At 39.4% G+C, this 13,465-nt stretch overlaps 1 protein-coding gene across 7 annotated transcripts in view; it reads right to left on the reverse strand.

The window, feature by feature from the left end:
• Positions 1–13,166, reverse strand: part of ALMS1 (ALMS1 centrosome and basal body associated protein) — a 190,092-nt gene extending 176,926 nt beyond the window's left edge. For all 7 annotated transcript variants that reach the window (XM_032410684.1, XM_032410690.1, XM_032410686.1 and 4 more), the window contains exon 1: positions 12,812–13,166. In XM_032410684.1, the coding sequence (XP_032266575.1) occupies positions 12,812–13,123 (312 nt within the window). In that variant the 5' untranslated portion in view covers positions 13,124–13,166. The remainder of the gene's footprint in view (positions 1–12,811) is intronic.
• Between the last annotated feature and the right edge of the window lie 299 nt (positions 13,167–13,465).

The raw sequence follows: 13,465 nt of genomic DNA on the forward strand, positions 1-13,465 counted from the left end.
ACAATGCTGCAGAAAAGTCTGACACTAGCAGAGGATGGCTCATGAGATTTAAGGAAAAAAGCCATCTCCATAACAAAAGTGTAAGGTAAAGCAGCAAGTTCTGATGTAGAAGGTGCAGCAAGTTATCCAGAAGACCTAGCTAAGATAATTAATGAAGGTAGCTATACTAAACAGCAGATTTTCAATGTAGACAAAACAGCCTTATGTTGGAAAAGATGCTATCTAGGACTTTCATAGCTAGAAAGAAGTCAACACCTGGCTTCAAAGCTTCAAAGGACTGGCTGACTCTTGTTAGGGACTAATGCAGCTGGTGACTTTAAGTTGAAGCCAATGCTCATTTATCATTCTGAAAATCCTAGGGCCTTTAACAATGATGCTAAATCTGGGATGCCTGGGTGGCTCAGTCAGTTAAGTGTCTGCCTTCGGCTCAGATCATGATCCCAGGGTCCTGGGATCGGGTCCCGCGTCGGGCTCCTTCCTCGGCAGGGAGCCTACTTCTCCCTCTGCCTGCTGCTCCCCCTGCTTGTACACTCTCTCTCTCTCTCCCTCTCTCTGACAAATAAATAAATCAAATCTTAAAAAAAAAAAAGAATTATGCTAAATCTACTCTGCCTGGACTCTATAAGTGAAAACACAAAGCCTGGATGACAGTACATCTACTTACAACATGATTTAATAAATATTTTAAGCCCACTATTGACACTTACTGCTCAGGAAAAAAAAAAAAAGATTCCTTTCAAAATATTACCACTCATTGACATCGCACCTGCTCACCCAAGACCCTTGATGAAGATGTACAATAAGACTAACGTTGTTTTCATGCCTACTAGCACAACATCCATTCTGCAGCCCATGGATCAAGGAATCATTTGGACCTTCAAGTCTTATTATTAAAGAAACACATTTCATAAGACTATAGCTGCCATAGATAGAGATTCCTCTGATGGATCTGGGAAAACTAAATTGAAAACCTTCTGGAAAGGATTCATCATTCTAGATGACATTAACAACATTCATGATTCACGGGAAGAGGTCAAATTATCAACATGAACAGGAGTTTGAAAGAAGTTGACTCCAACCCTCATGCATGACTGTGAGGGTTCAACACCAGTGGAAGAAGTAACTGCAGATATGATGTAAATAGTCAAAGAACTAGAATTAGAAGTAGAGCCTGAAGATGTGACCAAATTGCTACAATCTCATGATAAAACTATAATGGATGAGGAGCTGATTCTTATGAACAGGAAAAGAAAATTCTTGAGATGGAATCTACTCTTTGTGACGATGCTGTGAAGACTGTTGGAATGACAACAAAGGACTTAAAATATTATATAACCTTGTAATGGCAAGGGTTTGAGAGGACTGACTTCAATTCTGAGAGAAATTCTACTGTGGAGGAGCGCCTGGGTGGCTCAGTTGGTTAAGCATTCAACTCTTGATTTCGCTCAGGTCATGATCTCAGGGTCATGAGATGGAACCCCGAATTGGGATCTGCACTCAGCAAGGAATCTACTTGAGGTTCTCTCTCCCCCTTTCGCTCTGCCCCTCCCCCTTCTCTCTCTCTCCCTCTCTCTCTCTCAAAATAAATAAATCTTTAAAAAAAAAGTTCTACTGTGGGTAAAATGCTATCAAATACCATCACATGCTACAGAGAAATCGTTCACGAAACCAACAATCAATGTCGCAAATTTCATTGTCGTCTTATTTTAAGAAATAGCCACAGCCACACCAGCCTTAAGCAACCACCACCCTGATCAGTCAGCAGTTATCAACATCATGGCAAAACTCTCTACCAGCAAAGATTACAACTTGCTAGAAGCTCAGATGATGGTTAGCATTTTTTAGCAATAAAGTATTTAATTAAGGTGTATACATTGTTGTTTTAGACATAATGCTATTGCACACATAACAGACTACAGTATAATGTAAACATAACTTTTATGTGCACTGAGCAAACAAAAAATTCTTTTCAACTTGCTTTATTGCAATATTCAATTTATTGTAATGGTCTAGAACCGAATCTGCAGGGGGAGGGGAAAAGTAGCCATTTTGAAATACACCCAAGCATTCTGTTCTGTTCTTAATAAGACCTGCCCTCAGAAGAAACTATTTTTACCAGAGCCTAACCCACTTGGGTTCTACCAGAGACTAAGAGACCTAGGGGGAGGGAAATAACTAACTCCAGTTTGCTCTGGCCTTCAACATAGGCATAAAGAAATATCCAACTCCAGCCCCCTTTTAGCCTTCCTGTCTCACTTAAGAGGCAGACAATGAAAACCCCAGTGAAAATCGCAGCCAGGGGGAAGGGGGGAGACTGAGACCTAATAATAGGACTACAGAACACTTCCCCCCCACACACACCTTACTGCATCAATAGGGCTCCTGATAATATTAGGGGAATAAAACTGAAAGCACATCTCAGATCTTATTTAAGAATAAATCCTTAGAGAAACCCAAAGATAACAGAGAAGACAAAAACAAGTTCACCAGAGGAAATTTTAGCCTCTAACACGTAAAGCTACAGCAAACAGTAAAAATCTTACCTCTAGCCAGATAAATATAAAACTTCACACTAGGGCGCCTGGGTGGCTCAGTTGGTTGGGCGACTGCCTTCGGCTCAGGTCATGATCCTCGAGTCCCGGGACTGAGTCCCACATCGGGCTCCCTGCTCAGCGGGGAGTCTGCTTCTCCCTCTGACCCTCTTCCCTCTCGTGCTCTCTCTCATTCTCTCTCTCTCAAGTAAATAAATAAAATCTTATAAAAAAAACTTCACACTAAAGGCCTATTTACTTCAGTTCCTTTCATATCATATTCATTTAGTAAATATCTGACTTTGAACAAAAAATTAAAAGACATACTAAAAGGCAAAAACAAACAAAAACAGTTTGATGGGACAGAGCAAGCATGAGAACCAGACTCGGATATGGCAGAGATGTTGAAATTTCAGTTTGGGAAGATAAAAAAAGTTCTGGAGATGGATGGTGGTGGTGGTTACACAATAAATGTGTAATGCCACTTAAAAATGGTTAAAATGGTAAATTTTATGTTATGATATTTTACCACAATAAAAAAAAAGTCAAGGAGAAAAAAAAAATGAGCTATCAAATTGTAAAAAGACATGGAGGAAACTTAAATGCATATTGCTCGGTGAAAGAAGTCATTCTGAAAAGGCTACATACTGTATGATTCTAACTACATGATTTTCTGCAAAAGGCAAAAACTATGGAGACAGTAAAAATATCAGTCATTACTAGGGTTTCAGAGGAAGAGAGGGAAGGATGAAGTAGTACAGCATCGGATTTTTAGAGCAGTGAAACTATCGTGTACGATACTGTAATAGTGGATATATGACATTATACATTTGTCAAAATCCATAGAACATACCAAGAGTGAACCCAAATATAAACTATGGACATTAATTAAAAATAATGTATCAATATTGGCTTACTAATTGTAACAAATGTACCACACTAGTATGAGATGTTAATAATAGGAAAAATGGGGAGGGGGAGGGAATATACAGGAATTCTGTATTTTCTGCTTAATTTTTCTGAAAAAAAACTGCTCCCAAAAGTCTACTTTAAAGAAAGGATAGCCACCTTGACAAAAGACCAACAAGGAAATATAAAATGTGAATGCCACCATAAACAAAATAGATCTACAAATATAATAGAACATTTCCCTCCCAGAGCAGCAGAATACGCATTCCTCTCAAGCACCCATGGAACATTCTCCAGGATAGAGCATATGTTGGGCCATAAAACAAGCCTCAAAATTTTTTAATAATTGAAAACATGAGGGGCGCCTGGGTGGCTCAGTCGTTAAGCATCTGCCTTCAGCTCAGGTCATGATCCCAGGGTCCTGGGATCGAGCCCCGCATCGGGCTCCCTGCTCCGTGGGAAGCCTGCTTCTCCCTCTCCTACTCCCCCTGCTTGTGTTCCCTCTCTCACTGTGTCTCTCTGTCAAATAAATAAATAAATAAATAATCTTAAAAAAAAAAAAAGAAAACATGAAAAGTTTATTCTCCAAATAAAACAGAATAAAGGCAGAAATTGGTAACAAAAGGGGCGCCTGGGTGGCTCAGATGGTTAAGCATCTGCCTTCAGCTCAGGTCACGATCCCAGGATCCTGGGATCGAGTCCTGCATCGGGCTCCCTGCTCAGCGGGGAGCCTGCTTCTCCCTCTGCCTCTCTCTCTCTCTCTCTGTCTCTTACGAATAAATAAATAAAATCTTAAAAAAAAAAAAAAAGAAATTGGTAACAAAAGGAAATTGAGTAAATTCACAAATGGGTGGAAATTAAGCAACAGACTCTTAAATAACCAACAGGTCAAAAAAAAGAACTCGCAAAGAGAATTTTCAAATATTTTGAGATGATAACAAAAATACTACATACCAAAATTATGGATTGCAGCTAAAGCAGTTCTGAGAGGGAAATTTATAGCTACAAATGTGTACATTACAAACAGAACAAAGATCTCAATCAATAGCCTACCCATGCACCTTAAACTAAAAAAGAGAAACTTAAACCCAAAGAAAACAGAAGGAAGAAAATAAGACTTAAATAGAAATAAATGAAATCGGGACGCTTGGGTGGCTCAGTTGGTTAAGCATCTGCCTTCAGCTCAGGTCATGGTCCCTGGGGTCCTGGGATCGAGTCCCACATGGGGCTCCTTTCTCAGCGGCGAGCCTGCTTCTGCCTCTCCCTCTGCCACTCCCCCTGCTTGTGCTCGCTCGCTCTCTCTGACAAATAAATAAAAATCTTAAAAAAAGAAAAGGAAAGAAAAGAAAGAAATGAAATAGAGAATAATGAAAAATCAATGAAACCAAAAGTTGGGTCTTTGAAAATATTCCCAAAATTGAAAATCCTTTAGCCAGACTCACGCAAGAAAAAAAGACAGTACTCATATTACTTAAAATCAGAAATTAAAGGGGAACTTCATTACCAATCTTACAGAAATACAAATAATTATAAGGAAATACTATGAAAAACTGCATGTTAAGAAATTTGATAACTTGGAAGAAATGGACAAACACCTAGAAAACACAAATTACTGAAACTGATCCAAGAAGAAATAGAAAATCTGAAGAGACATATAGCAAGGAAAGAGAGTCAATTAGTAATTAAAATACTTCCCCAAAAGAAAAGCCCAGACCAATATGGTATAATCTATTAAACAGTCAAAAAATTAATAATGCCAATCCTTAACAAACAGAAAGAACACTTTCAACTCATTTTATGAAGCCAGTATTACCTGGATACTAAGCCAGACAAAAACATCACAAAAAAACTATAGACCATTATCTTGGGACTACAGATGCAAAAATTCTTTTAAAAAATACTAGTAAATTAGTGTGTGTGTGTGTGTGGGTGTGGGTGTGTGTGTGTGTATGTTCCCGTATCCTACTACATGTAAAATATTTATACACCATGATGAAGTAAATTATCCCCAGAATGCATGCTTGGCTTAACAATCTAATATCAATTAATATACCAAATAATAGAATAATTTGACAAAACCTAATACCTTTCATGATAAACAATACTCCATAAACTAGGAATAGAAAGAAATTTCATCAGTCTGATAAGGGAACCTATGAAAAACCTACAACTAACATCCTACTTTCAGTGAAAAAATTGGATGCTTTCCCCCAAGCTCAGGAATAAGACGAGGATATCCATTTTTACTAATTCTATTCAACATTATGCTGGAAATTCTATCCAAGGAAATTAGGCAAGAAAAAATAAAAAGCATTCAGATTGGAAAAGAAGAATGAAACTGTATGTATTCACATCTAACATGGTCTTATATATAGAAAATCCTATGAAGTACACTAACAATCTATTAGGACTAATAAACGAGTTCAGCAAAATTGCAGGAGACAAAATGAACATACAAAAATCAATTGTCTTTTTATACACTTGCAATGAACAATCCAAAAATGAAATTAAAAAAAAAATTCTACTTACAATAGCACCAAAAAGAATAAAAAACTTAGAATTTAAGGAAAAAAGTGTTAAACTTATACCCTGTAAAGTACAAAACAGTACTGAATTTATTTTCAAAAGATCTAAATAAATGGAAAGATATCCTATGTTCATGGATCAGAAGACCAAATGTTGCTAAGATGGCAATACTCCCAAACTGATCTATAGATTCAATGCAATTCCTATCAAAATACCAGCTGGCTTCTTTGTTGAAATTGACAAACTGATCCTAAAATTCATATAGAACTGCAAGGGACCTAGAATAGCCAAAAAATCTTGAAAAAGAAGAACAAAGTTGGAGGACTCACACATCCTCATTTCAAAACTTACTACAAAACAATGGTAATCAAAAAAGTGTACCACGGCATAAAGCTGGACATATGGGATAATGGAACAGAATTGAGAGTCCAGAAATAAACCCATACATCAACTGCCAACTGATTTTCAACAAGCGTGCTAAGACCTTTCAATTGGAAAGAAAAGCGTCTTCAACAAATGGTGCTGGGACAACTGAGTAGCAACATCAAAGAATGAAGCTGAACACTTTCCTCACACCACATACAAAAATAACTCAAAACTGATCAAAAATCTAAATGTAAGAGCAAAAGCTATAAAACTATTAGAGAAAACATAGGGGTAAATTTTTATGACTTCACATTCAGCAAGTTTCTAAGACAGGATAAACAACGACAACAACAACAAAAAGATAAATTAGACTTCATCAAAAATAAAAACTTTTGTGCTTCGAAGAACACTATCAAGAATGTGAAAAGACAACCCACAGACTGGGAGAAAATCCTGCAAATCAGACACCTTATAAGGGAATTTTAAATTCACATTGTGGAAAATATGAAGACTATATAAGGAATTCTTACAACTCAACAGCAAATAGACAAATGACTGAAATAAAAATGAGCAAAGGACCTAAATGGACATTTCGCCAAAGAAGATATACAAATGGCCAATAAGCACAGGAAAAGATGCTAAGTGTCATAAGCCATCAGGGAAATGCAAATCAAAACCACAATAAGATACCATGTCACATCCACCAGGATGGCTACAGTCTAAAAGTCAGATAATTATGCGGCACCTGGGTGGCTCAGGTGGTTGAGCATCTGCCTTCTGCTCAGGTCATGATCTCAGGGTCCTGGGATGGGCCACCCCCCCAACTGGCTCCCTGCTCAGCAGGGAGTCTGCTTCTCCCTCTCCCTCTGCCCCTCCCCACTGTTCGTGCGCTCACTTGCACACACACTCTCTCTCTCTCTCTCTCAAATAAATAAAATCTTAAAAAAAAAAAAGTCAGGGACACCTGGGTGGCTCAGTGGGTTAACCGTCTGCCTTCAGCTCAGGTCATGATCCCAGGGTCCTGGGATCAACTCCCACATCAGGCTCCTTGCTCAGCGGGGAGCCTGCTTCTCCCTCTGCCTGCTGCTCCCCCTGCTTGTTCTCTCTCTCTCTCCCTTTCTCTCTGACAAATAAATAAATAAAGGGCGCCTGGGTGGCTCAGTTGGTTAAGCGACTGCCTTCGGCTCAGGTCATGATCCTGGAGTCCTGGGATCGAGTCCCGCATCGGGCTCCCTGCTCAGCGGGGGGTCTGCTTCTCCCTCTGACCCTCTTCCCTCTCGTGCTCTCTGTCTCTCATTCTCTCTCTCTCAAATAAATAAATAAAATCTTTAAAAAAAAAAAAAAACAAATAAATAAATAAAATCTTAAAAAAAAAAAAGTTAGATAATAAGTGCTGACAAAGATGTAAAGAAATTGGAACCTTCATACACTGGTTGTAGGAATGTAAAATAGTGCAGCCATTTTGGGAAACAGTCTGGCAGTTCCTCAAAGGTTAAACTACATGTCCAGCAATTCCACTCCTAGATATACACCCAATAGAAATGAAAACATGTATGCAAAAACTTGTACACAAATGTTTACAACAACATTATTCATAACAGCCAAAAGGTAGAAAAAAAACAAATATTCATCAACTGATGAACAAATAAAATATATCCATACAATGGAATATTATTCAGCCACAAAAAGGAATAAAGTACTGATCCATGCTATATACATGGATGTTTCCCGAAAACATATGCTAAGTGAAAGAAGCTAGTCAAAAAAGACATATTATTCCTTTTATATTAAATGCCCAGAACAGGCAAATCTAAAGAGAGAAAAGAAGTTGATTAGATTAACAGTTGATTAGGGGAATGGAAGATGAGGGGATACCTAAAATGTCCAGGGTTTGGGGGTATTTTTTGAGATGACAAAAATGTTCTAAAATTGACTGTAATGATGGTTGCACATATCTATTAATATACTGAAAACCACTGAATTATGTACTTTAAATTAAGGATAAATTGTATAATATATGAATTACATCTCAATAAACCTGTTGAAAATGTTTTTAAATAAGCCAATTAAGCCTTTAAAGAAAGCATTCAAGTAAAATAAAAATATAGGGAAACAGTAAAAGATGAAAACTGAAATTAATGTATTAAATGATGAAAAGCAATAGAATTAAACTTAAATCCAAGAGCTGTTTCCTTCAATGAATAAAAAAGCAAAATAAATAAATCCTTAGATCAAGAGAAAAATAAAACATAATCACATAAAATCAAGAATGAGAAATGGAAATAACTACAGATGCAATGGAAAAAGTAAGGAATACTGTGTAGCACTCCATTATAATTAACAGGAAATTCTTGCTGAAATAATTTTCTACAAAAATCATAAATGACCAAAATTAACCAAGAAAAGTGAGTCCATATAAACCAAACCCTAAAAGGAACCCAAAGGAAAAGTAGTTTGATTAGTGATTATTTTTCAAACATGCAAGAAAAATTCTTACATTACTCAAACTGTTTCAGGGCATAGAAAAATAAAAATCCTTCCAGTACTTTGTATGAAAATGGTATAATATTGATGCTAAATTTGACAAAGACAGGTTAAGAAAACAATTTTTTTACACTTAAAACCATAATCATTTATAAAATATCTGCAACTAAAACCCAGCAATTCCTTAAGAGAAAAACACACTACGGCATAGTTTTTATCCTAGGAAAACAAGAAAGGATTTAATATTGAGTAAAATTTGTATTAACAGTTCAAAAAAGATAAAGTATACACTGTGGACAAATTTGGAGATGGGGCAGAAAGGTGAAGAAGGGGTTCAGGCCTGTGTTCTCTTCTTCTATGAAATGATAACCTGATGGGAGGGTGTTGAACCATCCACAAGGGCTAGAAGATAAAAGAGTGAAGATGTGTAAGAAGCTAAAGGAAGAAACATACAAAGATTTCCAAACACTGTTGATGACACAGTTAAAAGTTGGAGACCAAGAATTTCTGGTAATACCAATCCACATAACCAAATTATTTTCCCTAGCACAGCTCAGAAATTTAAATTCAGGAATTTTAAGGAGAGGTGTTTGAAATGATCCATGTTGAATGGTCTGCAGGGACCAGCGTTAAGGCCAACACAGTAAAGGCTCTGAACCACTCACTTCCCTGAACTCTTAAAAAGACTTGGCACATTTTGCTCTGAACTTACACAGTCCCATGCCTTAGCTCAGTCTCAGGAACAGTACTACAAACTTAATCACTACCTTATACGTTACCATTAGTACATCCTTATGATCTAGTAAGAGATAACATGAGTGAAGCAAATTCTTACTATTTTGTCATTTAACTTGAGACTAGACTGAATGAAATTAATGTTTCCTATCATTTGGTCTCATCCTTTTAATACACTGCCTTAAATACTACACAACAAACTCATCTTTTTTTTTTTATTATGTTATGTTAATCACCATACATTACATCATTAGTGTCTGACGCAGTGTTCCATGATTCATTGTTTGCGTATAACACCCAGTGCTCCATGCAGAACGTGCCCTCTTTAATACCCATCACCAGGCTAACCCATCCTCCCACCCCCCTCCCCTCTAGAACCCTTAGTTTGTTTCTCAGAGTCCATAGTCTCTTATCTTTAAATGGTGCAGTTGGTTAAGCAATGGAAGGACTCTTGGTTTCAGCTCAGATCATGATCTCAGGATCCTGAGATCGAGCCCCAGGTCAGGCTCCATGCTCAGTGTGGAGTCTAAGACTCTCTCCCTCTCCCTCTGTCCCTCCCCGCACTTGCGTGAGCGCGCTCTTCCATCCTCTCTCTCTCAAATGCACTCACTCTCAAATGAATAGAGAAATCTTTAAAAAAATAAGATTTTATAGTACATAAATGTCTAGCAAGACACATACTAAAGTTTCTCCTTTAAGCACTTTCCAACTTATGCCAGTAAATTTTAATGTCAGTGAACTAAAGCAAAAAAATCTTAATACTCTTTATATCATCTTAAAACTACCTTTACTACAGAACACCTTTATGTATTCTCCAAGGTAAACAGGGAAAATATATCTCATTTCTCTTAAAAACAAAACAAAAACAAAACAAACAAAAAAACCACACTTCTGGGGGGACAAAACACTGGGCTCTAAGAAGCAAGGTTTTTATTACACATAGATTACTGTTAAATGGGATAATAGGGAGACAAACCGTAAGAGATTCTTAATCATAGGAAACAAAATGAGGGTTGCTGGAGGGGAGGGAGGTGAAGGGATAGGGTAATTGGGTGATGGACATTACGGAGGGCCAGTGATGTAATGAGCACTGGGTGTTATGTAAGACTGATGAATCACTGAACTATACCTCTGAAACTGATAATGTACTATATGTTAATTAATTTATCATTTGTCTTGAATCATTCCTTCTCTTACATTGCTTTATTTTAGATTTAGAGTTCAATTAGGTGGAATTATGGTGCTGTTTTCCTGTGGTAAGTGCCTTTTAAATAAAATCATTTAACCAAGGGGGGAAAAAAAAATAGGATAATAATTTTTCACATTGGCTCTAATAAAAGTTAAAGTGGTTTAATATGCTCTTCCTCTAGGCTTAGAGATATAAATTTAAAATACTAATAGTTATTTAAACAAGAAGTCATAGAACAAAATAAGTCAGGAGACCTCACCCACAAGCATGGCTTTAATTATGGTCTATATGCAGATAACTTACAACTTGAAATTTCCAAACCTAGACTTCTCCTCTTATCTCCAGAACCAATTTTATAATCTTAACACTCATCTCAGCCAATCCCATCAACCCCTCTCTTCATCGCTCCCACCATTAACCTGGCCTTATCTCAATATTTGACACAACCATTCATTGAACAATCTAACACCCAGACACATTGTTGCCTTCATGTTCCACATTTAATCCATTATTAGTGTAGTAATAATGTAAAATTAATGTATAAGTGTGATGATTTCACCTCTTAAATATATATTTTTTTAATTTATTAGAGAGAACGAGAATGAGCAGGGAGGAGGAGCAGAGGGGGAGGGAGGGAGAGAGAAGCAGACTTCCTGCTAAGCAGGAATTTCCCCCCCAATAGACCTGTGCTGTTCAACACAGCCATTAACATGAAAGGTCAGATTCCCTTACCGTATGCTTTCAAAGTACATTAGCACATATCAGTTTTACTCTTATTTATGTGGCCAACTAAATTTTGTCTGCCTTCTTCTTACCTGAACACTAGAAAGGCAGAGGTTAAAAAAAAATGTTTGGGTTCACCAAGATTCCTTAGCATCCAGCATGACACTGTGAATGCCCATGGTGAATGCTCAGTGAATTAAGTGCCCAATAGAATACTTACCAGGCAAAACAATAACTATTACTCTTTAATGATCAACAGTCCATAGGATTTAAGTCCAAAAGAACTTTCTGTGATGATAGAACTATTCTATATCTGCACTGTCCAATAATGCCACTAGTCAAGTGTGGCTACTGAGCACTTAAAAAGTGGTTAGTACAACAGAGGCACTGAATTTTTATTTAATTTTAACTAAATAAGAGGTAAAGAGCCACATGTGGCTAGTGATGGCTGTGTTGAACAGCACAGGTCTATAAAAAGTCTCTTCTCTGTCTTTTCACTTGTACTTTGTTCACTCTGCACAGTTTATATCTTGTCTATGGAGCAGTCCTAGACAATAAACACTAGGCTTCTTTTGGTCCCTACGACGTGCCCTGCACAAAACAGAAACTTAATAAATGTCTGATGATTTGATATTCAAACTGAATAGCAAACCTTTTTTTTTTTCCTCCCTGAGAAGCTAATGAATTAAATGTAGTTATTTTCAAAATGGTCTTCAGGAGCCGACCATAAAATCAACTCTTTCTCCCTTGTGTACTACCTTGTGCTTTCTAGTTTTCCAGACTGGAGCTGCAGCATAAGCCTTCTGCTACCTACGGGGGACTCCCCTTTATTGCTACAAACAAGGGTCCGGAGAAGTAAAACAGGTGAGGAGCCTCTGGAGACTAATCATGTAGTGTCCATAATCCACAGTAGTCCCTCAAGGAGAGTCCTGCCCTTCAGGCATACTAATCTCCTGTCTCCCCAAGAGAGTCCCTGGAGAACCACTCTCTCCACTCCTACAAACGCCCTTTTCCCCTCCAGCCGGCTTAACCCACACCCGCTAGGAATACGGACTCTGGGAACAGCTGGTGTAATTCAAAAGGCCCGGGACCCACAGAGAGGGGGGAACAAGAGAGATCCTTGCCATAAAGAATGGGAGACTTGGCGTAGTCAGCCAGAACCTGGGAAAGAGTGGAGGCCCGGGACGCGAGACGGCCCCTACAAGCCTTTAAAAAGCGCGCTTATTATTTGTCCGGCACCGCGACCGGCAGCGAGCAGGAGGCAGCGGCGCAGAGAGCAGGCTGAGCGCGCAAAGACGCCCCGTCACCCTGCCCGACGGCCCCCCCATCTCTCCCCGGCCCGACTCACCTTCTCCGGGCCGGTCCGCTCGTCCTCCGAGTAGCGGTGCCTCGAGAGCGACGACGGACGCAAAGGACCTTCGGGGTGCGCCTGCAGCCAGGCCTTGGCCTCCTCGTCGTCCTCTTCGTCCGTACGCTCCCGAGGCTGGCTCTCGTAGTTAAAGTGCGAATCCAGCTCCCGCCTCTCCTCTTCCTCCACCTCCTCCACCATCACTACCTCGTCAGAGTCCAGGTTCGCCCGCTCCTCCGCCTCTTCCGTCTCCTCCTCCTCCTCCTCCTCCTCCTCGAGCTCGCCGGGCCATGGTAGGTCTTCAGGCTCCATATTGGTGTCTCGCTCTAGGAGGCAGAGGAGGAGGGGGAGAGGGGAAGGGGGAGGGTGGGGAGGGGAGGGGAGGAGAGCTGACAGGCGGTTGCGGCCGCGCGCAGGCGCAAAGACAGCCACCGCCTCGCGCCCGGCGCGGCGCCGAACGAACTGGGCGGGGCAGGGAATGAAAGCGCGCGTTGCTAAGGACGCCCCGCGGAGGCCAGAGGTGTGGCTGGGGCTGGCGAGGGAGGGGCGTCACCCTCGTCACTCGCTGGGATCTCGCTCACAGTACGGAAAGCTCACAATAAACCCGGACTGGGCTCCTCTCGAGGGAGGGGAGAATTTAGTCTTCGACTGAGC

The sequence above is a fragment of the Phoca vitulina genome, unplaced genomic scaffold (assembly GCF_004348235.1).
Source record: "Phoca vitulina isolate PV1807 unplaced genomic scaffold, GSC_HSeal_1.0 scaffold12, whole genome shotgun sequence".
NCBI classification, from domain to species: Eukaryota; Metazoa; Chordata; class Mammalia; order Carnivora; family Phocidae; genus Phoca; species Phoca vitulina.